The 26,527-nt window shown below is 53.7% G+C and overlaps 1 protein-coding gene across 1 annotated transcript in view; it reads left to right on the top strand.

Moving 5' to 3' along the window:
* Positions 1 to 26,527, top strand: part of JAKMIP1 (janus kinase and microtubule interacting protein 1) — a 69,250-nt gene that overhangs the window by 37,298 nt on the left and 5,425 nt on the right. Inside the window, exons 7-17 of the mRNA XM_019661152.1 lie at positions 5,351 to 5,479; positions 6,171 to 6,299; positions 7,685 to 7,768; positions 7,901 to 7,963; positions 9,672 to 9,770; positions 12,316 to 12,417; positions 13,133 to 13,186; positions 13,704 to 13,769; positions 19,548 to 19,616; positions 20,947 to 21,024; positions 23,852 to 24,055. Coding sequence (XP_019516697.1) covers positions 5,351 to 5,479; positions 6,171 to 6,299; positions 7,685 to 7,768; positions 7,901 to 7,963; positions 9,672 to 9,770; positions 12,316 to 12,417; positions 13,133 to 13,186; positions 13,704 to 13,769; positions 19,548 to 19,616; positions 20,947 to 21,024; positions 23,852 to 24,055 — 1,077 coding nt within the window. The remainder of the gene's footprint in view (positions 1 to 5,350; positions 5,480 to 6,170; positions 6,300 to 7,684; positions 7,769 to 7,900; positions 7,964 to 9,671; positions 9,771 to 12,315; positions 12,418 to 13,132; positions 13,187 to 13,703; positions 13,770 to 19,547; positions 19,617 to 20,946; positions 21,025 to 23,851; positions 24,056 to 26,527) is intronic.

Genomic DNA, 26,527 nt, shown 5'->3' with positions numbered 1-26,527 from the left:
CAAGTGGTGGCCCGAACGGTTTTAGCAGCTGGCACGCCTGCCCAGCAGCCTCAGTGGTGGGACGGCACGTCTCCTCAGCGGCTGCGGCAAAGTCCCAGGGCTGGTGCTCCTTGTCTCGCTTTGGTCACAGGCCCGTCCCTGAACCAATCTGGGTGGCACCTCATTTGGAAGCATGACTTAAAGACTGCATAGCGTGACATGGCTACACAGCTCATATCATGGGCACTTTAAAAGGAAGAGAGTATCAAGCGCTGTTGAAGTTGACACGTATACGTGAACTTGGCTGTCTATACTTTCCCTTTTGTGGGTTGTCTTTTGCCTTTTAATGTTGCTTTACTATGTTTCAAAGTACAGTTTTACTTTTTTATGGTAAAATCTGTCCATTTTTTTCCACCGTGAGGGTGTTTACTTTTGATGCTATGCCTAGAGAAGGTTCTCCAGGAAATGCAGGACTCTCACAAGTGCCCACGCAGGGGTGGGGTGGGGGGACTATAGTCTGCTCTAGTTACAGCTTTTCTGTGGATAATGGTCTGCTGGATAAGCGGCAAAACAAATGCTGCGGGAAGGGTCACTGAGAAACCAAGCCTGCTGTCCAGGGTGCATGGGTTGGCCAGGGAGTGACAGCAGTGGCCCGATCATGCAAGGCGGGAGGCACCTCCTTGTCTTGGCCTGGTTCTGGGAAGGCTCTCAGCGCGGCACCGTTGCTAGCGCTGTCCCCAGGGGCCCTTGCAGTCACCCAGGGACCTGTGGAATGGCATTGGCAACTAGGCAGCTCAGGGAGCCTGGGGCCTGGGAGGAAAGCCCTCAGAGAATAAACGAGCACAGAAGCCATCCTGTGTGACTCGTGCAGCCCGGCCCCTGGAAACCCGCTCCTCTCAGCCCCCATCTGCCCAGGAGCTGACATCCTTACTTAATAAAGGTGCGCCTCCCGAGTGCCCCGTCCTCCGGACCCCACAGCAGACCGTCCGCAGGAAGCCGAGTGTGGCAGAGGAGAGAATGCTTTGGGAGAGGGTTGGCGCTTTCTCCTAGGACTCCAAGAGGCCTGGAGGTTGGTGGCAGTGACGCGGCTTTTGGGTCACCCGACACACACAGCTGGGCTGGCGGGCTCTGGGAGCCCTCACGACCATGGAGTATGTCCTCTTCGTGCTGTATTTCTCCTTCTTCCTCTGTCTCTGTGCCCTGGTGTGTCTGTACTTTTCGGGCTGCCAGGAGATGACCTACAGGCATGAAGGTAAGCAGCTGGCTTTGCGGTTCTGTGGGAGTCGCTCTCTATGGCTGGAAGCCCCTTCCTGTGACAGCGCCTGTTGGAGATGACATGGAGGCGAGGCGAGAGGAGGCTGAGGGAGGCTAGAGTTGGGTGAGGGCGAATTTTGGGGGGCCCCTCTTTTCCTCTCAGTCCCATTTAATCTGCTAAGAATGAGCACCTCTGTATATTCAAAGTGTAAATGGAGACGACACGTTTATCTTTCAGTCATTTTTGCCCAAACTGCATTTTGAAAATTTGGATCAGTTTGTAAAAAGGAGTTAGCAAGTCAAGACTTTGGTGGTAAAGAAACCGGGAGCGTGGAGAAGTGAGCCCCTTAGGTAGAAGATGCACTTAGAATGAGCAAAGATGGGAATTCATGCCCTTAAAGGATCTTTCCGTAGGAAACGCCCAGGGAATTTGAGAAGGATGGAGACTGAAAAACTCGTTTCTTTCATGCTTAACTCACCTCTAAAGCCCATTATGAGCCAACCCTCAGAGGGAGCGATGGTTTCTAGGTGTTACTTTATGGAGATTTTGAACATGCAGTGGTTGCATTGTCTTCAAAGAAGGCAGCCACCTGATCTTCACTTGAAGCGTTAACAATGCCCTTCTCTAGCTTGTTTTTTTATTCATAAAGGCAGAAATTTATGTAGTGCATTTTGACTTCCCATATAATGCAACCGCTGAGAAAAGCTAGCCCTTAGAGGAAACAAGCTGACTCAGCCCACACGTTATACAAGGTAGAAGATTCCCGGTCAGCTCACTGGGCTAAGGAAATTCATGTGCTGTGTGTTTGTGGATCCGTGGCCTTTGCTGTAGGATGGTAATCTGGAGGCCCTTTTGTGATTGGTCTCCACCCTGACAGCTGCCTCCTCATTTGCTCACTGCAGCGTGCTGCCTTGGGGTCTTGGTCTGGGACCATGTTATACTTCAGGGGGCCCCGCTTGGGTCTGGGACAGGCTGTTGACAAAGCGGTTCTGCTTTACGTGGAGGTCCACAGTGTCTGCAGTTAACACCCTGCAGCCATGCTCGGTAACTGAGTTTCTCACCAAGAGTCCTGCAGGGTCCCAGACCCGGATCCTCCCATGTGATGGCACGCTGAGTCACCAGCCTCCAGAACGGTCCGGGGCGCTGACAGCGGGCGAACACAGCTCTGCATCGTGCCCTGATCATTCGGAGAGGGCGTGGCTCGGTGGTTCCCTGGGCGCCATCCTTGTGCCTGGCAGAGCCCTCCGTGGATCACCGCTCGCTGCCCGTTGTCACAGCAGCAAACACAGACCTGTCCCCGGAGGCCTTGTAGTTAGCAGCATTTACAAAAAATAAGGTTGGCTGAGTGGCTGCCCAGGAAAATGAGCCCTGAGCTCAGGGAGGTGAACTGCGTATGTGCAGAGGAGCTTTGAGTGCTGCAGACGTGTCACTCCTGAAGGTGCCATTGTCCCTATTGGGATGTCATGGCCACTGCTCTTTAGAGATTATCTGGAGAGGTTTTGGTGCCTAAACTAGGTGGGGTTTCTCATCTGCAGGGGGGATTTGAGTATATGCTTGTTTGCAGCCTCTACTTGGAGAGAAGAAATCATCTGAAATGGATGGAGCCTATTAGGTCCTCACATTCCTACCTGTTAGACTCACCTGGGGCGCATAGCCAGGTGGCTGTCCAGCTGATGCTGGCTGCATAACTGAAGGGAAGGGATGTGCAAACCTGAAACTGTTTGTGGGTAAACAAGTTAGTTTGGCTTTGAGTTCATTAACAGAGACATGTTTGCAAATACTCATTTAACAACTACTGTTTCTTGAGTGTGCCAGGCCCTGGGCCACGATGGGGAACAAAAGAGCCCTAACCCTGCCCTCATGGAGCTAAATCCCTGTGCCCATGGGGCTTATATCCCAGAGGGGGAAGACAGGTAATAAACACATATGCAAAATATATCTGTGTCACGTGGGGATGAGTGCTAGGGAGAAAAAGAAAGGAGGGCGATTAGACAGGCTGTGGTGGGGATGGGTTGGTAGGGACTTGGACATGGTGGTCAGGGAAGCCCTTTTTAATAACGTTGCATTTGTGCAAAGACTCGAGGGGAGTAAGGGAGCGAGCCATGGGGGTCCCGGGGAAGAGCATCTGGGCCGTGCAAAGGCCCTGGGGCAGGCCTGTGGGAGGCGCAGGCGCGTACTTGGCAGTGGGGCTGGAGCAGTGCTGGAGGGGACTGAGGGGTGGCGGTAGGTGAGAGCGGGTTGGGAGGCAGGTCACCAAGGCCAGTAGGCTGCACGGATGTCGGCTTTTACTCAGCTATGATGGAGTACCATTGCCACTGGGCTTTGAGCAAAGGACCAACAGGATGCGACTTTCATTTCAAAATAGTCACCGTGACCACTAGGTGAGGGCAAAGGCAGGACAGGGAGGCCAGTAAGAGGTGGTTTTAATCATTTCAGTGAGAGAGGATGGTGGCTTGGGCTGAGGAGGAGGAGCCGGCGGGGAGAGGGGGTGAGAGGGTTGGCTTCTGGGCTAAGGTGGAGCGAACGGGATTTCTCCCAGAGCAGCCTGAGAGGGTGAGGAGCGTGGGGGAGGCGGCGTCCAGGTTTCTGGCGTGAGCAACTAGAAGGATGGCGCTGCAGTGACGAGCACATGCTAGTTGTGGGCATGGCAGGTTTTGGGGGTACATCGCTGTCCACCAGGCCCCCATGGAGCTATTGGAGAGATGGCTGACATGTGAGTCAGGAATTCAGGAGGTGGTAACTGCTCCATGTGTATTAAAAACACAAACATAGGGCACAAGGCGGAAACAGTAGCAGGAACACAGGTGCCAAGTGCAAGGACCTGTGGGCAGCGTACAGTGGTCGGGCGCCTCTTCAGAAACTAACGGGACAAGGTGACCAGGAAGCCCCTGCCTCCCTAATCACGTTGTGGGTTGTGTTTCTTAGGTTTGGGCCCATGTTTCTTAGGTTTGGGCCCATGAGATTGCAGACACGCATTGGCTTAATCAAGCCCAGTGGGAGGTGTCCTCAGCGTGTGGGCTGGGCCCTGAACCCCCTGCAGGTGAGGAATGGGGACGGACCTTGGGGAGAAGCCAGGCTCCAGGCCGACCGGTGGGAGCCTGGGCTTGGCTCTGGATTTAGTTACAGTTCCTGCTTCATGGTCGTGAGAAGCATTCGTTGATTGTGAAAGCGTATAAAAATTCGTCCGAGAGACTATTTATTTTGGGGGGGAAAAAAAAAGCCAGTGTTCCTAAAACAAGGTGATGTGGTGGTTGTCAGTGGATGTCCGCAGCCCCCAGGGGACTGCGGCTACCTGTGGCAGGGACCATGTCTGGTTCTGACCATGTTGTCCCCCACGTCCTACCCAGCATCTGACCCATAGAAGGTGCTCAGTCAGCTGTTTCCTGAATGAATGAATCCATGCATGAATGAATGAAGCCCCCCACACTGTGATGGTTGGGGTGGGAGATTCTGGGAGGGTAACTGGGAGACAGACACACACAGAGGATTAAAACTGTGGACTTCGTGGTGGGTGCCTGAAGGCCCATTACACTATTCCTTCTAATTTTGTGAAGGTTTTAATTTTTCTATAATGAAAAGTTAAACAAAAATTGCCTCTTAGCGCAGGTCTGGTGGGAACCTAGGCTGCACGCCAGCACAGCCAGTCCGAGCTCCCGGGGTCGATCTCTGGACACTGCCCCTTTCACCTGTCCCAGTGTGGCATCTAGAACTAGTCATCTGTCCTGGCCCCACTGTCCCCTCCTTAGTCCAACAAACGTGCTTCTCATAGAGGGTCAGCAAGCCGGGCACAGCACATGTGTGACAGCGCCTTGTGCTCACAGATGGTGTGGGGGTTCCGTGTCCCCTCGATGGAGAAGGCGGCTGGTGCTCAGAGGGGCTAAGTGACTTGCATGACGTCACTAGCTCCCGAGCCTGACGCCAGGATTGGGACTGGGCACGCGCCTGGCAGTCTACCCTTCCCCCACCTCCAGCCGCCTCCTCTCCTACCCAGCCAATTACAAACCCACCAACCACCTCTTGGGGTGCCCTTGAGGCTCAGATGCCCTGGGATGACAGGGCTGGGGGACCCGGCACTCCTGAGTCCGTTTCTGATGTCCTGCACGTTGCCTTTCACAGAAGCATGTTGTGGAGACATTTTTTGGATTTGATGAGGAGTCTGTGGACTCGGAAACGTTGTCTGAAACATCCTGCAACACAGACCGGACGGACAGGGCCCCAGCCACACCGGAGGAAGACCTGGACGATGTAAGCGAACCTCAGCCCAGACGCGCGTCCTGGCACTTCCGGCCTCTGATGGCAGCAAGCGTGGCGCCCCCCCCCCTTAAAGATTTAAACCCTGGAGGACCTGTGCTATCACAGCCCATAGCGTCAAGGGAAGGTGGTCCCCACTTTCCCGGGCTCTCTGGTGATGGGGCACTGGCCACACAGGGGTCCCTTTCCTTTACCCAGAGCTGATTTCACAGAGGAAACCAGACGTCACGTTGGTGTGACTTGACCTTTGCAATTGAAATTCCTGCATGGTGGTCTGTCCCTTGTCCCCCTACACACCCCCCCCCACTGAGTAGAAACAGCGTAGTTGCAATTTTCATTATAAAGATGACACGTGTAGGAGAGAACCCAAACAGTTCTGAGAAGTGTGTGGAGGAGCGTAAAACCCGCCTGCAGCCCTCTCTGCTGGGCCCCCGCCCTCCCCCTATCCTGGCCGTCTGTGCACATCCAGGTTCATGACCTCGGCCGTGAGTGGCTGGGAAGGGCCCCGACGGCCGAGATGGCGCCTGCTCCCGGCAGCCCTTCACTCTGCTGTCCCAGTTACGTCCCGGCAGTGGCCGGTTGGTGAAGTCACTGTTAGCAGAAGTTTGCTTCTGTCTAAGTGGCCCTGGCACCGGAAGTCATGTGCAGTCACGTGCTCCATGTTTTTCTTCTCCCTGACGTTAAGACGACCACCAGAGAAGAGGCTGACCTGAGGTTCTGCCAGCTGACCAGGGAGTACCAGGCCCTGCAGCGAGCCTACGCCCTGCTTCAGGAGCAAGTCGGGGGGACGCTGGACGCTGAGAGGGAGGCCCGGGTAAGTGCAGCCGGCCCTTGGGGCGGCCAGGGGCTGGGCAGGAGGCGCTCATGCATGCCCTTTCCAGCGGTGTGGCTTGGTCATGTCACCCGGCCTTGACACTTGGAGGGGACTCCGACAGGCGATGGGGACACAACAAATGCCCCAGCATTTGGCAAACCCTACGAGCTATCTTTCCATCCTCAGCGTGACAGCAGGAGTTGCCAGGAGAAATGGCGCCACTGTCTAATGCACGTCATGCACACTGTCCGTTTGCAAGAACAGCTTCAGAATTTCAGTGACCCCAGACTCGGCGACCTTGCCGACTTTACATTCCTCTCCCTCCGGGCTGAGAACCCCCAAGGACATCCCCGAGGAACCTTGAGGGACTGTCAGGGTGCTCGCAGCCCACAAGGCACTCTGGTCCCTGCTGGCCACCCAGGTCTGCGCCACGCCAGCCCTTGTGCTGGGCTGAGCTCTGCCTTCCAGTATCCTCCAACATACTGACCCTTACCCCACCTTCGGGAGTCACGTAGACCAGGGGCTGCCTGCCCTTCCCTCTGAAAGTGAGGGGGCTCCCTGAGAGCACACCGTTGGTGCCACAGCCTCACCCCAGTGGTCCCCCGTTTCATCACAACAGCCCTTGCAGTAGAAGGTGTTGAGTGAGGCTGGCAGGGAGGGGCACTTCTGCCACAAGACCGAGTTCAGCCTGTCATCTGTGGTCAGAGGAGGCAGACGACTGGGCTTGGTTTGAGCTGAATCATGTGGTTTTTATTAAAAATTTCATCTAGTTGCCAACATTGAAAAGTCAAGAGAGTTCACATAGATCTCCAGATTCCTGGCTTCTCTCGAAAGCTGAGAACGCCTGGCGACACGAGGCTCCCTGCTCCACATGGCGGCGTCTGGCTGCAGCTGAGTGGCACTCGCCCCTGAGATGGGACCTGTGCCCCACTTGCCCACAGTCCCCTATCACCCCGTACTCAGCCTCAGCCCCTGCCTAGGTGGTGAAGGGCCCACAACACAGGCCAACCAAGTGTGAAGGTGCTTTTGGTACTGTTGGCGACGGCCGCGTGAGCAACCGCTGAACTTGGCCGGAAAGTCGGGGTTGAGGCCCTGCCGTGTCTGCCTCACTCAACCCCCTGAGGGAACTGGCCTCTTCTCCTGGCTTCAGTGACCTTATCTATACAATTGAGGGGGCTTGAACTGACAACTTCTCAAGGCTTTCAGTTCTTACACATTTTGCACCTGTGGGTGGTAGGACCTGCACGCACCCAGGTGGGCCAGGTTTGAACACGTGCTCCTAAAAAATGCTCCTGTTTCTAAGGTCTGGGTTGCAGCATGATCCTTTCTGCGCCTGTCAGCCATTGTGAGGTGACCTGCTCACTTTCTGGTGGTTTGCATTCCAGACGCGGGAGCAGCTGCAAGCGGACCTGCTGAGGTGTCAGGCCAAAATCGAAGACTTGGAGAAGCTATTGGTGGAGAAGGGACAGGTGAGCAGGGATGGGCGTGTGCTCTGTGCTGCTTCGCGTGGCTGTCCCCCTGGTGGTGCCCCTGGGACCTTGGTGCCAAGGGGAAGGTGCTCTTCGTTTACTCCAGAGACCATATTTAGTGCTTTTCCTTAGGATTCCAAGTGGGTTGAAGAGAAACAGCTGCTCATCAGAACCAACCAAGACCTGCTGGAAAAGGTATGTGGGTGTGGACACCCTGACCCTCCCCCCGCCCCCGACCCCGGAAGCACAGAGCCGGGGTCAGCGGGGACCTCAGAGGCCCATTCTGACTGCCTGAGTCCCGCCTAGCGCCTGTCCTGGCAGCACCCCTGGGGCCGGCTCTTAGAGGAGACACGTCTTCCTCATGTGGATCAGAGCTCAAGTCCTGGGGGCTCCCGGCCACTGGTCCTGGCTGGTTCTGTCCCCTGGGGAGGGGCTCGGATTGCTGATTTAGATTTCCCTCCAAGGGCACCTGTAGACATGGTCAGGGCCGCCTCCTCCTGAGGGGGCTTTGAGGTTCCCCTGCCATTGCTTTGGGGTTCCAGAGCTCCCCCCATGGGGAGGTGCCTAAGACAGCCCTCAGGCCGTCATTGTCCAGTTCATGGCCTGGAGGCGGTGGTGCTGGCAGAGCTGAGCCTGGCCTTCCCGCTCTGCTCAGAACTTTCTGGTCATGGAACTTTCCAGAACTATCTTGAGGAGTTGGCTTAGGGCATAGATCTCATGCTTTGGCACAAGACAAGCTTAATTTTTTTCTTGTCTACAATTCTGTGATTTTTTTTGTCCTGCACATTTGCTGAGTGTAACCATCATCATAGTGCAGTTTTAGGGCGTTTTAGCCCCCTGTAAAGACTTCTCATGCCCATTTGCAGTCACCCCTGTCTCCCACCTCCCTAGCCCCTGGCGACCGCCACCTGATTTCTGTCCCTACAGATTTGCCTTTTCTGCACTTTCCCTACTAGAGGAGTCAGACCTGGGTCAGGCCTTGCATTTAGGTGTCCCAGATGCCAGACTGGAGGGGCCTGGCCCGGCCCCCGGGGAGGGGCCTTGGTGCAGTCCCAGCTCCACACTGACCCGCCGCGTGGCTGTTCACTGCCCTGGTTGTCCGCAGCATTGGGGGCACTGGAACAGGACCGGTCACGCGCTGTGAGGTGGCCCTGTGTGTTGGGAATCATTTCCTGTCCGTGGTCCTGCTCACTATGTTCTGGGAGCCGTGGAAAGTTCTTACACTGTTTCCCGATGTCCTCCACCCCAACAGGGGACCCACCTCTGGTCCTCCTGACGGGGAGAAGGGAACAGTGTGACCATGACTTACGAGGCCCTCGTTTCTGGGCATTAGCTCAGTTAGTCCTCCTGCGGCTGGTGACAAGGGGCAGGTGGCTGTTTTCCAACTCGTATGAAGACACTGAGGCGCAGAGCAGTCACACAGCTTGACCAGGGCCTCCCAGACAGCCCCCCGTTCCCAGACCGACTGTGCTTCCAGGGGCGCTGCCATCCCTGAGCCTCTCCACGAGCCCTCTGGGAAAGACCAGGGGCGTGGGCTTCCTGCTGGGGGTTACTGGACCCGTCTGGGTGGGTTCACCCTAGGAGGGCTCGGGTGAGAAGGTGCTCAGACAGGGTTGGGGATCACTCTTGCTTCCCAAAGGTTGACCTCAGGAAAGGGAATTAATCACCCAGTGCCTCAGTTTCCCTATTGTTTATTTATTCAGCAAATGCATGAGGAGGCCCTCCCCTGGGGCAGGCTCGGGGCTGCGGGGACAAGCCAGGTGTGCCTCTGTCTGCCGCGCCCTCCCTTCCGCCCCTGGTGACCCCCTGTTTCCTCTGGTGGCCCATTATCAGGGGGCATGTCTCTCCCTGGTGAGAGACAGCAGTTCCTCTTCCCGTTAAACCACAGGTGTTTTTGCTCTAGATTTACAGGCTGGAAATGGAAGAGAACCAGCTAAAGAATGAAATGCAAGACGCAAAGGACCAGAATGAGCTGTTAGAATTCAGAGTGCTAGAACTCGAAGTAAGAGACTCTATCTGTTGTAAACTCTCAAACGGAGCAGACATTCTCTTTGAGCCCAAACTGAAATTCATGTAAAGCTCCCAAATGTTTCCAAGCATGTGTAAAGGGGACGTGTTATAGTTGTTTCCTTTTTTAATTTATTTTTTATTTTTTAAATCTGTATGTTCAGAATAATTTCACTGCCTTAATATGTTCTGGAGAGAATGGTTGCCCCAGTCTTTGGACATGTACCAGAGCTAATATATTTATTGCCTACGGCTTGTTTTGCACTTAATAAAATAATTTGTTTTTGCAATATTTTGCCTTTTTTATTTGTGTTTCATTTCCATAACTACTTCTTTCCTGCATGTGTAGTCACCTGGTACGCATTCTGCAAACCCGGACAGAAGCACTGTTGCAACTAATAATAGTAACACACCTTTTAAAGTGACCTGTCATGCAGTGAGTCTCAGCTTTTGATATAGCAGGTTCTGACCTGGTTCGCACCTGGCTCTATAATGTGTTTACTGCTAGTTTGACCCGTTTTCTATTTGCCAAGCTAAATACAGGTAAGTAAACCAGGAAAAAAAGGAGGTATTTGGAAAAAGGTTAAGAAAACTAGTTACGTTGCTCCAACTTTTTTATCTGGTGAATACAGACCTGGGTGTCACAGCAGTAATGGACCAAAAAAAAAAAAATTACTATCTGTAACTCTAACTACAACTCAAAATGACTCATTAGCATGGAGGGTAATTGAATGTTATTCACGGGTAGAAACGGTCCTCTGAACCTTCAGTTACTCCCCCAATGCACAGAGTTGGACCCAGTGTGAAAATATGGATGGTTTTACTGCTTCCAACGGAAACCTCGCCTCGGGGGTGTTACTGCATTGCCTGGCTGCCATGTGACTTCATAATCCTGTGTGTGTTTGTCTGTTTGTTTCCATTGAAAAATCATCGACATTTTAAACATCACCTGAGTTTGTGACCAGTTTCCCTGAGCGCCTGTGGCGGTTCTGCTGTCCCTTTGCATGCGTGGAACCCTTGTTGACACTGAGCACCTTCGCAGTGTTGGTGTTTCTGATTTTGTCTCCTCCTCCCGGCTCCAGTTAAAATTCTGCTTGCACTAGAACGCACCGTCGCATACCTTGTCGTGTTGGCATGGACGGTGCGTGAATATCTCCGAACCACGTGTTACTGTGTCCCTCCACCCTTGCTTGAGCCTGAGTGAGCTGAGCCGTTCGTTTGTGCAGCAGAAGTGGGAAGTTACGTGAGCGCATCATGAATACGTCTGCCACTCTTTAGAAAACCTTTCACAGGTCTTTGTTTCGTGTCTTTCCCGTGAAAATTCCAGAAGCATTGCTCAGTGTGCTAGACATTTCTGGTGTCTCTTCCATCCTTCAGAGCCATTAGAAACAATTTTCTGACTTGCTCCTATAAAATAGGAGCTTTCTCTTGTGACTTTTCCATTTAAGCCAATATCGCAGGTAGAAAGGCATTTACAGAACTGGGCCACTGCGAATTTTGTTCTTGGCTGATAAGGAAGAGAAACGCTCAGGTTAGCCAGCTTGGGGCTGTGTGGAAACGAGTGGTTAATGAGTTCCTCCTCTTTAGCCTGAGCCAAGACCACCTGCTTTTTAAGACCTGGCACCTGAGCTAGTGCTCATCTTGGTTACATTTCTCAGTGACTAAAGAAGCCCATCGGTTTTGCAGGAGCGGTCCAAAGCGTGCTTATTTATCTTAATGTAATTTTGAGAAAAGAAAAGCGGTTTTGATTTCAAGGTATAATTTGGAAAGGTCTTCTCTGCTGGCTCAACTGCCCATGGCTCAGAGTGTCAAGGCAGCTCTAAGTTGGAGACGTTTGAGACCAGAGCACTGTTCTGCTCCTGTAAGTAATTGGGCTTCTCCTGTCCTGGCTAAAAACGGGTCTGTTTATGGATGACTAATAAGGACCTCTTCTGGGAAAACACTTGCTTTTCCTTCCTTAGTGATTGAGATTTGACTATCAATCTCAGGCAGGAATAGAATGATTATTGGTGTGTGAATGTGGTTCAGAAAAACAAAACAAAAAACTGAACGAAGTCAGGCGATTCTGTTGAGATAACTGTGAAGCGAGAGTCCTGCCCCTGCCACGTGTTAGCGTGGGGCCGCGGCCTGGCCCCTGAGCCCCCGTCTCTCTGTCCACAGAATGGACGCAGTAATGCCTGCCTGTGGGGTTGTGCGAGGCTTAAATGAGGTAACGAAGTGCCCAGGGCACAGGGCAACGCACCATAGTTGGTGGCGTTGGGCACTTGTTATTGTCGAATGACTGATGATGGTGTGACGTACTCCATTAACCATTTCTTCCCGGCTGCACAGGTGAGACATAAACAGGTTTCCACAGGAGGCCCGCTGGGCGCAGAGACGGACGTCGCGCGCGCGGGTGGATGAGGATAGCGCAGTCTGTGCGCTTTTTTAGTAACGTCTTTGCCAACTGGAATTCGTTGGTTTTGCGGAGTAACGTGGGAAAATGGCAAGTGGTAAATGATTCGAGAAAGTTCTGTTTTTAAACCAAGTCTTTTCCCCAGGAGAGAGAGCGGAGGTCGCCAGCATTTAACCTCCAAATCACCACCTTCCCCGAGAACAACAGCAGCGCTCTCCAGCTTTTCTGTCACCAGGAAGGAGTTAAGGTAGCGTGCTTGGGGGGTGCCTCTGCCACTGCTGGCCAGAGGCTCTGCCGTGAAGGGGGAATGTGTCCTGGTGCCAGGGATGCAGTTCATTTGAATGAGATACCCCTGTCCGCCCACCGTATTTTGAAAGCCATAGTTCATTATTTTAGCGGGTCACCAAATATTACTCTCTTTGTACCCATGTCAAAAGAGCAGAGACTTGGGTATGGCCTCGAGTGCAGACCCCACCGTGACCCCTTCCTAGCTCTGGCCTGTCACCTCTCTGAGCCTCCGTCTCTTTGTCAGTGAGACCTGAACGGCGATGCCCGCACGGTGAAGTGGGTGGGACAGTTACACAGCACAGTCGCCACGTGTAAGTGAGTACGTTGGACGTGGTAGCTGTGATTGTTCTAGCAGCCAAGTGTTTGCCCTGCGCCTGGAGTCCTGCGAGGCCGTGTGGGCACAGAGATGGTCCTTCCGACCCACAGGATACCACGGGCCTTTCTAGAAAGCAGTGTTTGTGCTGACGTAAAACTCAGGCCCAGAGCAGCGGCTGCAGGGCTTCTGTCCCTCCCTCCCCGAAGGAGCCGCTCAGAGCAACTCTCGCCCCGCTGTCTGTCCTAAAAGGAAAGAGAGGGTGTGGTGCCCAATGGAGGACAGAGGCCTGTACCGCGAGTTCTTGGTATGGGTGCTCTTTGTAACCCACACGAAAATGAACGTTGGAAATCTTTTCTAGGATGTGAATATTTCTGAACTTATGAAGAAATTAGATATCCTTGGCGATAACGGGGTAACTATGAGCGATCGGTTTCCGGTTTCGTGTTCTTGTTTCGATTCGGGTGTACTCTGTGTGGCTTTTGTTTTTATTTGGTTTCATTTCTTCCTAATTTAAGAGATCTAATAAGTACAATGTAAGGTTTTTGTATGGCCACGTTCCTTTGGGGGTGTGGCTGGGTCCGCATTTGTCAGAAGTGGGGTTCTGAGGTTAGGGTATCCTCACAGCCCATGAGTGATGAGGGACAAAACGCATAGACATGAATAGCCAGAAAGAAAATGGAATCCCTCAAGATTCCTGAAACCAGAAAGTGTTAGTTTTGCTTCCCTAAAAGACTGGCTTGAAGGAGGCCCTGTTCCCAAAAGGCTTGGTGCCGCTCCGCGAGCCATCGCCAAGCAGAGGGCCAGACCTCAGCGCGGCCCCCTCTGCCTGTAACGGCTGGTCCCTCTAGAGAGTGGGGGCTGCTGTCAGCTGTTTCGCGCTGCCGGTGGGATCCCGCGTCAAACGCCCTTGCCCGTTTTTTGTGTTTTAGAATTTGAGAAATGAAGAACAGGTGGCAATAATCCAAGCCGGAACTGTGCTTGCCCTGTGTGAAAAGGTAGAGCCCAGCGGCGTTTCTGTCCGTCACCTTGTCCGGGCTTGCCCAGCACCATACAAGAAACTGTACATCGGTGTCTCGCTTTGCGTGGCGCATGCACGTCTGTCCGTCTGCGTCTGCATGTGCACGTGCACGCCTTGTCACTCACGCTTGTTGCAGAAAACTGAGAGACCACAGAAGGAAATAACCCCCGCATCCAGGAAACCATCTGTGACATCTGGTCTGTTTCCTTCCGGGTTTCACCCTATGCCTGTTTTTTAAACTAAGTTGAATTCATACTTGACTTCCAGGGTTCATCCTGCATCATAAGCTTCCCCGCCACGCCCCGTCGTTGACGGGCCCCATTGTCCCACCATACAGCCACAGCCTAAGTCACTTAATTAATCTTCCCTCTGCTGTTAGATATTGAGGGCGTTTCCGCTTTTTTCTGTTTACCATCACGCAGCGGTGAACAGCTTTACGCATAAGTTTCTGTCTATCTTTAAAAACACTTCCACAGGATAGATTCTAGAAGTGGAATCACTGGGCCGATTGGTAAGAACTTTTTAAGAGCTTTGTTATTGTCACAATGGTTTCCGGAAACGTGGTACCAGCTCCCCTTGTACCTGAGTGGTGCACATCGCCTGCTTCTTGTTCAACGTGGCACTAAATTACCACTTAACAACTCTCATTTGCTAGCTGCACATTCTACGATGCCATTGTTTTAATTTTCATTTATTGGGGTGCTAGCGATAGTGTTTGTTGTGTGTTATCTATGTTCTTCTTCCTTATGAGCTGACATATTTCTTATGACAGTTTTCCATTGGGTTTGTTTTTCATTCATAATTGTGGTTTTCCTTGCTGACTTCTCTGCGTACTTTACATAGTAAAGATAATAACTTTCTGCCATGTTTGTTCAAAATACATTGCTGGTTTGTTTACCTTTTACTTACTTTAGGATATTTTAGGTATATGGAACTTGTTATGTAGTTGCATCTATAGATCTTTTCCTTTCAGAGCACATGAGTTCAACTTTAAAATGCTACTTTTCTGATGATGAGGTCTTAATGACCTTAATCAGAATTCCTTCTGGAACCTTTGGAAGGGCATTTAAAATATAAATAGTTTCTTCCTTGGGCACCTGTCCACCCTCCCTAGCCATGTAAAGGGCACTAAATGTTGGTCACAGACTAAGGCAAAGCCTTGCCTGAGGTCACACAGGTGGTAAGTGGCGACTCCCCGGTCACTCACCTGGCAGCCTGTCCTCAGGTGTGTGGAGGTGTTTGGTGATGACTCACCTGGCTGCTTGGGGGGCCGTGAGATGCAGGTAGCCTTGGGGTGTCAGGCAGTGGTGTGCATTCAGTAACCGCCCCTTGTGACTGAATGTACAAAGCGCAGTGACTGGCCCCCCTCACAAAGCAGTGCTCTGGGGAGTGTCCTATGAAGTGCTGAGTAAACACATCTCACTTTATTCAACGTTCGCTGAGAAAGAGCCTCCCAGCCCACAGCATGCCCATGGGAGGGTGTGGCCAAGTCAGACCCAGCACGTCCCTCCCCATCTTCGAGAGGACCCTCCTGGGTTACTGTCAGCCTGCCGCTCGTGGCTGCAGGCCTTCTGCACGGAGGCACATCTGACAGCGGCGTGCCCTGCAGGATGGGTGTTGGGCTCCTGGACACGGCATGTTTGAGCAGGACCAAGCATTGCTACTGAGCACCTGCGACAAAGAGTGGGCCCGAGAGGTGTTTGATCAGTGTTCGTGGGTGGGGAGCAAAGGGCAGGGACTGCCAGTGACTTGGGTGGCTGGCTTGGTGTGAGGTGGGCACCGTGGGTTGAGGGGGTTCTTCCTCTCTTCCACCCCCTGAGTGTCCTGGGAGGGCAGCAGACTGTGGGAAGTTCACAGCCTCGTGGAGACTTCTCCCGCCCTGGGCCCTTCCTAACAGGCTCCTCGCCACACCCAGCAAATGGCGGGTGTTCCAGACCCAACGCCTTGGCCCCGCCTTAGATCCTTCAGGCTCCTGCTCTCAGCAACATGTGAGGTTAGGGACACATCCCCCGTTACAGCTGAGGAAAGGGGGCCTGCGTGGCATGTGTCATCTGTTTGTCCCTGTCACCCTCCCCACCCACTTTCTGCAGCCATTTCCCATCTACCAGTGCCCCCCCAAAACCCTGCCAAGCTGGTCAGCCTGACACCATGCTCTGTGCCCTAAACACCAAGAGCTGTGCCAGCCTCCCTCGCCTGCCAGCTCCTCCAGAAATCCCACAAGGGTGGGTGGTACCTGGGGTCTCATGTTAAGAGGGCTTGACTCCAGGGGGGAGGGGCCCAGCTCCCCATTTGTGACCGTTTTTGGGGGACTGGACTTAGATCAGTGTTTTCTTATTTTCTCAGGAGACACTAGCCCTGCCATGCCCCCAAAGCAAAGTGGGTCAGCAGGACCGGCTGAGATCGCTGACAGGGACAGCCAGGGTGACTGCCCATCTGGTTTGCTCGGGACTGAGGGTTTTCCTGGGACGTGGGAATCCCACTGCTGAAATGGGGACAGTCCTGGGCAAACAGGGACGAATTGGTCACCCTGAAGCTGATGCGTGCTAAAGGAAAGCTGGAAGGGTGATCTGAGGCCCCTGCCTACGAGCTGTCAGTCAGCCCAGCTCAACCAAACACACCTCATTTAAAAACCTGTCTCTCAATTCTAGTATCTGAGCAAACTGAGGGCAACTTCCATTTTCTATTTAGAGGCACAAAGCTGCTTTCGTAGCATGTAAGTGAGATGCCACTGTAATTAGGACTGTCACACCATGTTCCTGGGTGATCTTGCTGCAAATGGCGTTCTGCCCTGGAAGCCCGCCCTCTTCCCACCACGCCGGGCAAGCCCTGTCGTCTCAGCGCCCCAGACCCGCCTCTGGTTAGCCAGGGGCCCACGTCTTCCTCCCCGCCCCCGGAACCGCACTTGCCCGGCAGAGGGGGCTGAAATGCGGGCCGTAGGAGGTGTCCGGTGGAGGCCAGTTCACAAACTTCCCCAAGTTTCAAAACCATTCGAAAAATGGGACGTTTTTAAAAATCCGTGTTCTCGCTGGTAACAACGGATCAGAGAGGGTGGCTTAGGCATCGGCCACAGTTAAGCTTTCTAATAGTTGGCCTGGAGCGGAGCCCTTGGGACCCTTCTCTGAAGGGAGCGTTAGGCTCAGAGGAGACAGTTCCCCCCCCCTTTCCCCAAGTCCTGGGGATCAGGCCCTGCACCTGAGGGGCATGTGAGAGCTGGCTGGGGCAGGGGTGCACTGGCCATGCTCCCCATAGAAAGTTCTCCTGTCCCATATCCAGTGGGCTGACTCACCGCTCCCCTGGGGGTTTGTGGGAAGCAGGTGTCCCCATCCCCAGACCCCTGGCCACTGGAGGGTGGTGCAGAGCCAGGAGCCCGCAGAGTCTCACTCTTAGGATGAGGCTCAACAGATCCGGGCAGGAGCCTCTGATTCAAATTCCTGGCCTCGCCTCCCAGCATGCTCCTGGCTTGCACTCTGCCCTCATTCACCCACTTGCTGAAAAGGACTCGTCAGATTTTCCTCTGTGGGTATAATATGTATATCAATTCTTTTTTTTTAACAATAAAGGAGAACCTGGCACCGTGCTCTCTAAAACCTGTTCTAAGACTAGCTTGTCATCGTAACTTAAAATTGGATCTTTCCCATTTTAATTTTATGAATGTGAACATCAGGATATTAAAAATGAAATATTATCTCTCCCGCCCCAAAATATGCTTACCTGTTTCTAAGACAACACACGCCCTCTCAGCAAAGTCTAACAAAATGCTCGTTGGGCGCCTACATCTCCTGCTGGCTGGGGGCGCCTCTTGGGGTAACTTTGACGTTAGGAGGGGGCCTCTGTGACTGTAGCTCTATCTGGTCTTGTTCCCTCTATGGGGCCAGCACACCCCCCTCCAGACCTCCACACCCTCACATCCTCCTCCGGCGATTGCTGGTTAGGCACCTGCTCCCTGCCAGGCCCTGTGCTGGGTAAGAAAATGGAACAGAAAGCGTCCTGTGAGATCCCCACCTTTGGGGGCTAGAGTGGGAGGGAGACAACAGCAGCCTGTCAGGTGGGTGCTGGGACAGGCATTCACTCACAAGCTGACGCGTGGCCCCATGGAGGGCCCCTCCTGCTATGGACTCAGGAAGCAGGACACGCTTCCTGGAGGAGGCAGCAGCTAGCTCAGGCCCAGAAGGCTGAGGAGGTGTTAGCTGACCACAGGCCTGGGGCTGAGGCGGGGCTTGGGAGAGGTGGCGATGTTCCCGGCAGGGAGAGCAACATGTGCAAAGGCCCTGGGGTGATGGAAGGCTTGGCTTGTATGTGGCAGACATTGTCAGGAGTGATTGAGTCACAGGATATCCTCCAGGGCTTCAAGAAGAAGCAAGGACGTTTCATGAGTAGATGCATGCTTTTGAGAGAACTTGCAGGCTGGAGGGCTGGCAGAAACGAATTTGGGGTCAGATATGACCCTGGAGGCTATGGGGGTGGGAGGCAGCAATGGGGAGGGAGTATGGTGGGTGGGCTTGAAAGACTGGTGGAGGCGGAACCAACAAATGGGAAGTGAAGGGACGGGAGCGCCGAGGCTGCCCCAGCTTCCTGGTTCGGATGAAATGGGGGCTCTTCCCCAACAGAGGGACCTGGGAGGCATCTAAGCGGAGATGTGTGCAGGGGTGGGGCGGGGCGGGGCGCAGCTGGGGGAGACATTTCAGGGAGTGTAGAGAGAGCATGGGAGGAGTGTGGAGCAGGAGTGGGGAGGCCAAGGGCAGGGCTCCTAAGGCACCGAGAGTTCTCAGCAGAGGAGGGAAAGGAGGAGCACATGGCAGCTAAGGGGCTGGGCATCAGCAAAGGGACGTGGTCCACAGGTGGCAGGGGGGCAGGGAGGTGCTTTGTGGGCTTTAGCAATAAGGAGGTCAGAGACACACATTCCTTCCTGCACGTCTTCCATCCCGGATCCCCGAGCATCCCCCACGGGCCTGGTCACCCAGTTACGGGGACTTCTCCCGTCTCTCAGGTGAGCTCTTCACAAGGACTCACCTGCATACCACACCCGGGGAAACAGCTGCCCGCCTCCTGTCACCCCTTGGCAGGTGCGCCCGCCCATGCTCGCAGAGCCCTCATGCCCTGGTACTCAGCATGAATGTGGCTCTCAAGCCCTCACAGCTGAGCCCCCACCTCCTTTCCTACCCACGCCCCACCGTGCAGCCACCTGGCTGCTCAGACACACTGCTAGGGGCTACAGGGGTCTGCTGCCGTGGGGCGGTGCTGCAGGCTGGGTTCAAAGTTCCTGCTCCCCACCTGTGTGACCTTGGACAAGTGACTTCACTCAACCGCCACATTTTCACCTGGAAAATGGGGCGATGCTGCCTACTCTACGGGGTGGCCATGAGAGGGCCAGATGGGGTCACAGGCATGAAGCCACCAGCACAGCGCTCGGCAGAGCACCTCAGGGACGCTCACTGCCCAGCTGCGAGCACACTGAGCCAGGCTCCCACACCACTCACACTGGCTGCCTCCGCTCCATACAGGCTCGTCCAGCACACAACCCCCACCCACCGATGGGCACATGCACACGTGTGTGTCCATGACCCAGCCGGTCCATCACAGCTGAAACATCTGTACAGACTTAGAATTTCCATTTCGAGGCTCACCCCGGGATGCGATGGGGACCCGCTGGAGCCCCGAGTCCTTTCTAGGAAGGGGTCCCCTGCACATTCGGCCTTGGCAGAGCCGAGCGCTGCTGGTTCTCACTGCTGTGCCCTCCATCCCTGCTCTTTTTCAGTGGCTGAAGCAAATAGAGGGAACCGAGGCAGCCCTGACCCAGAAGATGCTGGACCTGGAGAAGGAAAAGGTAAAAGCCTGGACCTGGGTGGGAGGAGCCTGAAAGGGCTCAGCCGATTCGCTCCCAGGAAGGCTTTGCATGTATTTTCATATTATTTGTTCACATGTGTTTCTACTGCTTTTGCTCTAGTGCTGTTCTGGGTAATTATCATCCATTCTTTGTTATTCACTTAACACATCTTTTGGGACCCTCTGCTATCCCAGGGGCCCTGCCAGGGTTAGAGGCTCAGTACCGAGTAGGGGGACCACGAGGAGCAGCTCACAAGCCTGGGGGAGGGGCATGTGCTCATGAGTGACAGCCACAGTGCAGCGTAGGAGCATCAGGAGAGGCATATTGGTGACACGGAGGTGCTTGGCCCAGTGCTCTGGACACACACAGATGCAGCTCCGGTCTTCACTGTCCCCCTTCCTGGCTGTGAGCCGGGGAAAGATGCACTGGCCCTTAGTTTCCTCATCGATAAATGGGGTTCCAGTCCCTGCCTCGCTGGGCTGTGGGGATGGGAGACACCGAAATACAGCCTGCAATTGCTCAGTGCTGGGCGCACGCGGGCACCTCATGGTGGCTGTTCACTGGGGGCTGTGAGCAGGCGTACAGGGGAGGGAGCCAGTTTACCCAGCCGTGGGATGGCTGAGTTTTCTCAGCAACAATGAGAGGAGAAGGAAGAAGGTGGAAGGAACAGCCTGAGGCCTGGGGCAGTGTGTGGTGTGGAAAGAGCCCCACCTGCCACTGGTGAACGAGGCATCTAGGGCCGGGCACTGGTCCTCTCGGGCCCTCTGTTTCCTCATCTGTACGATCAAATGGATGCAATAGATGAGCTCTAACCCTGAAACCCTCAAGTCAGTACTAGAAAGATTTGTGATCTGGAGAGATGGCGGTGCTTGTAGGGACCGAGAGAGTGGCTTGGAAGGTGGGGGGGAGACGTAGGGCAGTGGGACTATCGAGGAGGTGGGTGGATGACGCTGCTCACGTGCGGAGGAAGAGCTGCATCTGGGAACTACTGAGATGGGCTTCAGGGGCCACCAGGACGTGGCAAGAGGAACACGGAAGGATTCCTGCAGTCGGGGCTGGGAACCAGGCCGGAGGGGTGTCCCTTCATCGCAGTCAGACACCCGTGAGGACGGAAGCCAGGAGGGGCTGGGACAGGCTCCGTCAAGGTTCCTGGGCCGGTGAGGCTCCCACCAGGGGAGTCACCCAGGGCGCGAGCGAGCAGCTGACCACATCCCTCTCACCTGAGTGTCCCTAACTCGGGGAGACTGTCACTCGAGCAGAGGCGCGTAGGTTGGCTCTGAAGAGCCGCACTGTGGCGGGTTCTCTTGACCTTGTTCCTCCTCTTTTTCAGGACCTGTTCAGCAGGCAGAAGGGCTACCTGGAGGAGGAGCTCGACTACAGGAAGCAGGCCCTGGACCAGGCTTACCTGGTAGGACCAGGAGCGGGTTGCACATTTGGGCTTTTTTAGACCCAGCATCAGAGGCTGCTTTGTCCTTCGGGGCTGACACTGCATTCAGGGTCCTCGCCCCGCTGTGTGGGAGTGATAAAAACGCCATCTCCATGTTGCGGCAGGAATGACCCTACGGATAAATTGCTGCCTTTTCCAAATCAATCATGATTTTCAAAAGTAGTTAGTTTGCTGATTTCTTTAGACATGGTTGTTTAATTCTAGTAATCAGTTGACACAAATGAAAAGAAACTTTATGTTTATTTAAACTTAAATATTTATTTATGCTTAAAACCCCAAAGCAAGTGTTCCTATAACTAGGAAAAAGATATAGTCACAAAGGAACACAGACAGAGCTAAAGCAAGGAGTAGAGGCGGGTGATTCTCAGAACAAACATTACTTGTAAAGTCCTCTGCGTTATAGCATTTGGATCACAAAACTGGGCCTGGGCTTCCTGGTAAACGATCGTGTTCAGGTTCACATGTCATATGGCTTTGAGGACACTCCAAGCTGAGTGGTCCTAGCACTGAGGGAAATTCTTTCTTGGGAGGGTGAGATAATGAGATAGTCGGCCTTTCCAGGATGTCTCCAACAGCAGAAAGAATTTAGACTTCGATGTGGCTCCTTGCAGGAAAAAGTAGTGTTTGCCCAGATCACTCGTAGTTAAAATCATTTCACAAAATGGGTTTTTACCTAAGAAATGCAGTCAATAACTGAAAATCCACGTTCAAACCCCAGTTTCCATGAGCGTCTCCAGGGAGACATAGAGCAGGGAGACATGGGCTTAGCTTCTGGGTGTGAGGCTGGTCCCCCTCACAGTGACCCATGGCCCTTCGTGTCCAGCTGTGAGGCAGGCGGCAGGAGACGCAGAAGGTCAGGACAGATGGCGCCTCATTAGACATGGCATATTCCTTCTCAGTCCTTGTTTCTGGGCGCACAGGGCTGTAACCATGTTTAAGGGCAATTTAGAAATGAAAGCATACCCATCCTTGTCTCGCCTTCTTTCATGTTTCTGGATTTTCCTTGATTCTGTCCAGCCTTGGTCCTTTTGCAAGCCCCCTTTTTCTCTTACACGGTACACCATACACCATCTCTGTCAAGCAGCACTGCCCTCCTCAAGTTTTTCCCAAAAAGCTCTGAAGAATACAATTTTAGGAGCTATTACAGGAACTTCAAGCCATGAAAAAGGGGGCGGGGAAGGGGGCTGCAATAGAATAAGTTTGCAAAACTCTGCAGGTCTTCTAGAATGGGCTGAGACTTAGTTTACCAGTTGCCTGGATCATGAGGCCCTCTTTTCAAGGGACATCTTCTAAGACAGATGTTTCCCAACACACCTTGGAAAACCTTGGTGTCCACCCTCTGTTGTCAAAGTACCACATGCAGAAAGGCCCTGGGGGACCCTCCAAGTCTTGGTTCTGCAGAGGAGGCCCCTCCGCGTGCTGACCCTGCCACCGTGTAGGAGCTACGTTCATTCACAAAGACAATTCCAAGGCCTGAAGTGGGATTTCCAGGGCACGACAAGACTGGAGTTCTCACATAGCGCTAGACTGACGCGAACAGCCAGGGACGTAAAATGTTCCAGGAGGGTGGCAGTGCCGTGTGCCTGGGCAGGAGTGAGCACAGCAGGTATATGCCTACGTGCCTTTGTCATTGAGCTGAGTGAGAGCTGAGCGAGAGGGGGCAGAGCCACAGTGGGGCTTCTGGAGTTGGGCGGTGGGGTCCTGGTTGGAAGCTGGTGTCATGGGGGTCTCCATGGAGCTCGGCCACTGAATGGAGAGGGCTTGAGCCAGCAGGCACAGGCAAGCTCCCGCTCCATGGAGAGCGCACAGGGGGACCCCTCTGCTGTGCCAGTGGACAGACTCCCACCTTCTAATTTCCCAGGGGCAGCTGCTGGGTTCAGGAAGAGGGAGATGATAATGCCTGTTGGTTGAAATTAGTCCTGGCCTCATGGGCCTGGAATCCCTCCAGGGAGCTGGCACTGTCGTGCTGAGGCTAGAGGACGCTGGAAGTGCAGGTGGCCAGACAGTAGCAGAGGGTCACATTGTTGACCTCCAGCCTCAAACCATCTCTCGCCTCTTTTTGTCCGTTTCCATCTAAACTGATGACTAGTCTGTGCTGTCTTAGTGTGAGCAGGAGCTATACCTTAAGAAGGGATGTGGGTGGGGATTTAGGGAGGCAGAGAAGGAGGTAATTATTCTCTCTTTTCTTGCTAGATAGTCTGATAAGGTAATTATGTTTAAGTGTTTTGCTGTGAAGTATAAAAGAAATCACCTCCTCTAATGATTAAAACTCTGAGCTTTCACAGGGGTCCTCCAGCTGGGCACAAATCTCTCCTTCACTCTTTTAGGGGGACAATTACAACATCGTCACTATTTGCTTTGGGTTAAAATTGCCTTCCTAACTAGCCAGCTATAAACTAAATGTGTGTGATTTGGGATGTATTTTTCCATCGGCACCCATGATAAAAGGGGAGACTTGTTCCCAAGGTGGGGAAGTACATTAGAAGCCAGGGATAAAATAAGAACCAGTTGAATCAAACCTCTCTCTGACTCACACATTTTAAGGGGTGGTTATGGTTATTTGTTCTTATTGCCTTTGAGTCAAGTAAGACACGTTCTCAAAAATATGTACACGGGGCTGGAAGGGGCTCCCAGCCCCCTCCCCTCACCCCTCCTCCCGGGACTGCTGGTGGCTGTGCCTGCCCCTGCATGCCGCCCTGTCCCCCACCCAGGCGTTGCCTCCCTGGGCCACTGGGTCCTGGCCACCGGTTTGCGACCTTCCGCTGTCTGTGTGATTTGGGCCGCTCAGAAAATCCAGGAGCTGGAGGCCACGCTGTACGACGCGCTGCAGCAGGAGCCGGGCCGCAGGGCCAGCGAGACGCTGAGCGAGGGCCAGCGGGAGGACCTGCAGGCGGCCGTGGAGAAGGTGCGCAGGCAGATCCTACGGCAGAGCCGGGAGTTCGACAGCCAGATCCTGCGGGAGCGGATGGAGCTGCTGCAGCAGGCCCAGCAGGTGAGGGGCTGGGCCTGGCCCTGGCGCTCGCCACCTCCCTGTGGCTTCTGCACCCCACCTGCCCCCTGTGGGCACTGGACACCCCTCATCTCCCACCAGCTGCCCTGCAGAGACACCTGCCGGGACCACAAGCAGTTGCAGTACCCTCCCCACTGCCCCTCTCCCTGCTTATCCATTCATCCACCGCACCAAACAGAAGCAGCCTTCCTAACACACAACACGTCACCACCCCTCCCCAAAGACCCTCCCCACTGCCCGGAGGATAAAGCCTGGGTTGCTTACCTGACATCCTGAGCCCTCGGCCCCGTGCTGACCTCTACAATGCATCGTCCACCTCTCTATCGAGCTTGTCCTTGCTTGATATTACACCATTTTTATTTGTAGTTTTTCTAATGTCTACTTACCGAGCACTGTTTCAGGTGCTGGGGGCATAACACTTACCCTCATAAAGCTTATATTCTACTATGGGGAGACAGAGCAGTGCTGGCACATAGGAAGAGCTCCATAAATGCTGTTTGGATAAAGCTCACACCGACACTATGAGTGGGAACCACTGAGGTATTTTCACAGTGAGGTGAGTGAGGCTCAGAGAGGGTAAGCCACTTGCCCAAGGTCACACAGCCAGGAAGTGGCAGAGCTGGGATGGGAATCAGGTCATCAGATCAGGAAACGCTTAAGCACTGCTCCTCTGGCCTTCCGTACCTTGATGAGCGGCTGACCCTGGTTATTACCTGAGAGTAATGTCGGGGAAGACTAGGAGAGCCATCTCCTCAGGTGAGTTTGAGAGCCCATAAGTTGTTCCTGGGGATTTTTGCAAATCCTTTGAAAGCTGAAAAGCATTGTCCTCCCTCCACATGGTACTTTAGTTTACAAGCACCCAGGTCCCCATCTCACCCTCATGGTAACGGGGTCACCCCTGCGGATATTATGGAAGTGGGGTTTAGGCCGAGAGAGTTCACCAGCTGGTAAGCTTGAGGCCCAGGATCCAAGCCAGGGTCTAGCTGAGTTCTCTGCTCAATCTCAGATGCTCTCTGCCTCCCCACCTTGCAAGGGGACCTTTGGGGACTGTCATGGTCAGATTGAGGTAACACATGGTTTCCCTCAGGTAGAAGAGAATTAGAAGTTGCCAGTTTCCTAATCCTTTGTAGAGTCTGCAGTCTGTGCCAACTCTGCTCTAAGCACTTCACATAGGTTCATTCGATAAATCCTCAGCTGAGGTCAGCGCGATTATCCCCAATTTACAGATAAAGAAACCAGGGCTAGAGAGGTTGAATAACTTGCCCAAGGTCCCACATCTGAGCATAAGTATTTTTTGAGTCTCTTCCATGCCAACCTATCCTCTGTTTTGCTGCCATTATTATCTTTGTAAAATCAAAATCTCATCATTTCCCTGCTTAAAACCCTTCACTGGTTCCCTGTGACACCCCCAAATCTGTGTTCTCTTCATCAGGACATTCCAGAACCCCCAAGATCTGGCTTCTGCTCACCACCTCCCCACGTAGATCCCAGGCTGGGTTCTGTGCCTCCTCTGGGCTCCCCCAGCCCACGGTTCAATGTCTCCCCTCCTCACCTCCTCACCGCTCCAGTGTGACCTTCCCTGAGCAGCCATATAAAGTGGCACCGTCCCCTTCCCCATCCCTGCTTCGTTTTCTCCGTGACATTTGTATTCGCCCCGTGTACCAACTGTGTATTTGTATGCGGCCATTGTCGGAACCTGTTTGGCTCCGGGCATATTGAGCCATATTTGCCAGGTGGGTGAATGTGCTTCTCAAAGTGGGGCCCCCAGAGCATCTGTACTACCAGGAACTTGTGGGAAGTGAGGCTCTCCGGCTCCACCCCCAGAACAGCTAGGTCAGAAACTGGCAGGGCCCCAGCCGTCTGCACCCTCGCAAGCCCTCCAGGTGGCGCTGATCCGAGGTCTGAATCCCGGCCTGGTTAAGGATATGTGCAAGCCATGTGCTTATCCAGGCTCGCCTGAGTCTTCCGCCTTCAGCCTGACAGCGTTCTCTCTGAATGAGGCCTGGCAAGCCTGCAGCCAGCTGGGTAGCTGTGTGTGTGTGTGGCGGGGTACCAGCACTCGAGGGGTGACAAAGTGCTATTGGGCATATGACAGACAAGAGGGCTGTACTTGCCGGCCCCTCTGGGTGGAACTGAAAGGAACTGATTATAAGTCACCGAGGGAGGGTGAGTGCTTCCAGGGACATCCAGCAGGCACAGTGCCAGGTAGGGTGACCAACTGTCCCGGTGTGCCTGGGACTGAAGGGTTTCCCGGGCCCCTGGACTTTCAGTGCTAAAACCAGGAATGCCCGAGACCCATCAGGACAGTGGGTGATACTAATAATTAGTGTTACTGGGTGATGCCTCCTGCTGGCAGTTGCTGCTTCTGCCCCAGCACCCAGGGTCCAGCTAATTGAAAGCCCATAATTTGGTGCTGCTTCAAATCCACGGTCCTGCCCAGGGTGCTTTCATGTC

The sequence above is a fragment of the Hipposideros armiger genome, unplaced genomic scaffold (assembly GCF_001890085.2).
Source record: "Hipposideros armiger isolate ML-2016 unplaced genomic scaffold, ASM189008v1 scaffold_337, whole genome shotgun sequence".
NCBI lineage: Eukaryota > Metazoa > Chordata > Mammalia > Chiroptera > Hipposideridae > Hipposideros > Hipposideros armiger.
The sequence above is the reverse complement of the archived record's forward strand: the minus strand, read 5'-3'. Positions and strand labels throughout refer to the sequence as shown.